At 56.8% G+C, this 2,725-nt stretch overlaps 1 protein-coding gene across 1 annotated transcript; it reads right to left on the bottom strand.

Annotated features, from left to right (window-relative positions):
- Positions 1-562: 562 nt before the first annotated feature.
- On the bottom strand, positions 563-2,094 carry LOC123163658 (hydroxycinnamoyltransferase 4-like). The gene has a single exon (XM_044581019.1). The coding sequence runs from the start codon at positions 2,080-2,082 to the stop codon at positions 787-789; it is 1,296 nt and encodes a 431-aa protein (XP_044436954.1). The 5' UTR covers positions 2,083-2,094; the 3' UTR covers positions 563-786.
- Between the last annotated feature and the right edge of the window lie 631 nt (positions 2,095-2,725).

Raw genomic sequence — 2,725 nt, 5'->3', positions numbered from 1 at the left:
CCCACGAGGCCCGGCCGGTCCCGTGGGCGCATGAACCGGGGCGTATGCCCCCATGGGTCCCGGTTCGTGACTGAACCGGGATTAATGGGCTGGCCAGGCCTGAACCAAAGCCTTATTTTCTACTAGCGTAGCAAGTGAGATTTACAGGGCTTCGCATGGATGGCATAATGAAGTCTACAGGCTGGAGTGAACAAAAGGGAAGAAGATGATCCGGTGAAGCTGTGTATTTTGTCATGTTGCTGCATTCTCAGTTTATCATTTTATGTTTGTATGCCTTTGACTATGTTGAACTTGGTCTAGCGATGTCGTCTCTCCTCCACTTTTGTTCCTCTGGGGGGATCGTCCCCTCGAGAAATGGCAAATGTTTGGCCGGGGGCCTGGTAGTTGTCTCTCTGGAGAACCTGATTATGTTTGTGCAGTAGTTTGTTCTTACGAGAACCGCATGGTTTCTTTAATGGAAATCGGAAGGGAGGCCCTTCTTCTGTTAAAAGAAAACTTCAGTCACCTGAAAACTTATTTTGGGTAAGTCAATTTTATAAGTCATTAGATTAAGAGATTCAACTGTGGTCCTTCTTTCTCCATCTTTCTTTCTCTCCGAGCGGTTCCTTCTTCCACAAAATCAACTTACCCAAATTACAAATTCAATCGAGTTACATATAGCTACTATGAAAAATAAAACAGCTTATAGCACAAGCAACCTTCCCGCACAATAAAAAAATAAAAAAATAGCGCATGCAACCATTATACAATCCATGCAACGAACGTCGACGATGGCTACGTAGTGTACTACACGTCGAGACGGGCCAGCTCGTGGGCGAACACCTTCCTGAACTCGGGCATGCTCTCTGGCTCCAGCGACAGCGCGAGCGTGAGGGCGCCTTCCTTACCGGCCGCGTTCATCACATACACGAAGCCGCTGTAGTACATGAGGGCCGGCCCCATGAACGACGGCGCGCCCCACCCGAAGTCGGCGTCGGAGAGTGACATTCCCATCCAGCTGATGGCGCGCAGGTGCGCGCGAGAGATGCCGCTTCGTGGCAGGTTCATCACGTCCACGCCATCCAGGTAGTCCACCAGAGACCGCGCATAGTCATCGCCCTGGCTCGTCGCCGCGCGCGCCCGCCGAGCGCCATAGTCGACCGGGTTAGACACCACCTCCCCGACGGTGGCCACGGTCGACGTCCGGATCACCGCATTCCCGAAGTACCCCTGCGGGAGCGGCGGCGCCAGGCGCGGGCGCATGTCGATCATGGAGTAGAGCCGCGTCTCCGCGTCCAGTGGAAGCCCCCGCGCGCGGCACGCGCACTGCCACACCAGCGCCACCACGGCGCGGAACGTGGACGCCCCTGCGCACCGCGCCCTTAGCGCGCTCACCTGCTGCTTGCTGACCGTGATCAGGGCGCTCGCGTACGTCGACGCAGCAGTTGCCGCGTGCACCGGGGCCGGCTCCGGCTTGTACTCCGGGTGGTCGTACGGCACCGCGCGCTCTTGGCGCGCCGCGAGCAGCCTGTGGTCGAAGCTAGGCGGCACGGGCGCGTCCTCTTTGGTGGAGCCGCGGGCGACGCTCGCCCAGGTCTCCACGAAGAGCGCCGCGCTACGGGCGTCAACGACGGAGTGGTGCATAGCCAGGCCGAGCACGACACCTCCGCAGCGCAGGTACGTGACCTGCGCCAGCAGCAGGACGCACGGCGGGTTCGGTGTGGGCGTCGGAGGCACGAACAGGTCGCGCATCTCGCCGCACGGCACGAACTCGTTCATGAGGTCCTCGAGCGCGTAGTGATCCGAGCGCGCGGTGACGAAGACCGCGCCCTCGCCGGTGCAGTCGATCTGGACACGCCGGGCGCCGTCCAGCCCGAGGCGGCCGGCCAGCGGGTAGAACGCCACCAGAGCCCTGGCGAGGCTGTCCTTGACGGCGTCGGCCGCGAAGAAGCCCGCATGCTCACCGTTCGGCCGGTAGAAGTAGACCGTGGGCGTGTAGCCCCGGCGCGCAGCCAGGTCCAGGTTGGACAGCCAGACGGCGGCCCCTGGCGTTGCCTCCGCCGGGACGACCATCTCCGTCGACAACACCTGGACAGCTGCCATTGTGTGCCTCGTGTACGTGTCTCTTGCTCTTGTGCTGTACGTGCTTGGGACTTGCGAGTGCTCTACTGCTGTGCGTGGACGTGGATGGTTTATATAGGCAGAGCATCAGCTGTGCAGTAAAGGCGGTGGAGAGGCAGCAGGGAGCTCAGTGGGAGACCGAATAAAGTGAAGTCGTCGCATGTAAAATTTGGCCGTTTGACCTATCGCGCGTCTTCGTTAATGTGGGCGCGTCCTCTTTGGTGGGCCACATTTATCATTATGAGATAGAGAGAACTGACATGTGTGTTTAGGCTTATTTTTATCATATAACATCGTCAACGAGTTTGACGTGAAAATAACCATGTCTAATGGCATTTTGAGCAAACATCTAACGAAACGATAGCATTTTTGAGTTATCTAATGGCATTTTTGAGGAAGCATCTCACGGATCGTTGGCATTTTCGAGTAGTTGTAACTTCTGATGGCAAAACTGAATAGTCGGACATAACTAGTGACATAAATAATAAAAACCCTATTATTTTTGGTCCAGACCTCCATGGATGTGATTGGGTCATTGTGTGCCTCGTGTACGTACGTGTCTCTTGTGCTGCTGTACGTGCTTGGGACTTGCGATGCGTGGACGTGGATGTTGTTGACTTGTTGT

Source organism: Triticum aestivum, chromosome 7D (genome assembly GCF_018294505.1).
Source record: "Triticum aestivum cultivar Chinese Spring chromosome 7D, IWGSC CS RefSeq v2.1, whole genome shotgun sequence".
NCBI classification, from domain to species: domain Eukaryota; kingdom Viridiplantae; phylum Streptophyta; class Magnoliopsida; order Poales; family Poaceae; genus Triticum; species Triticum aestivum.
Note: the sequence above shows the minus strand (reverse complement) of the source record. Positions and strands in the feature narration are given on the sequence as shown.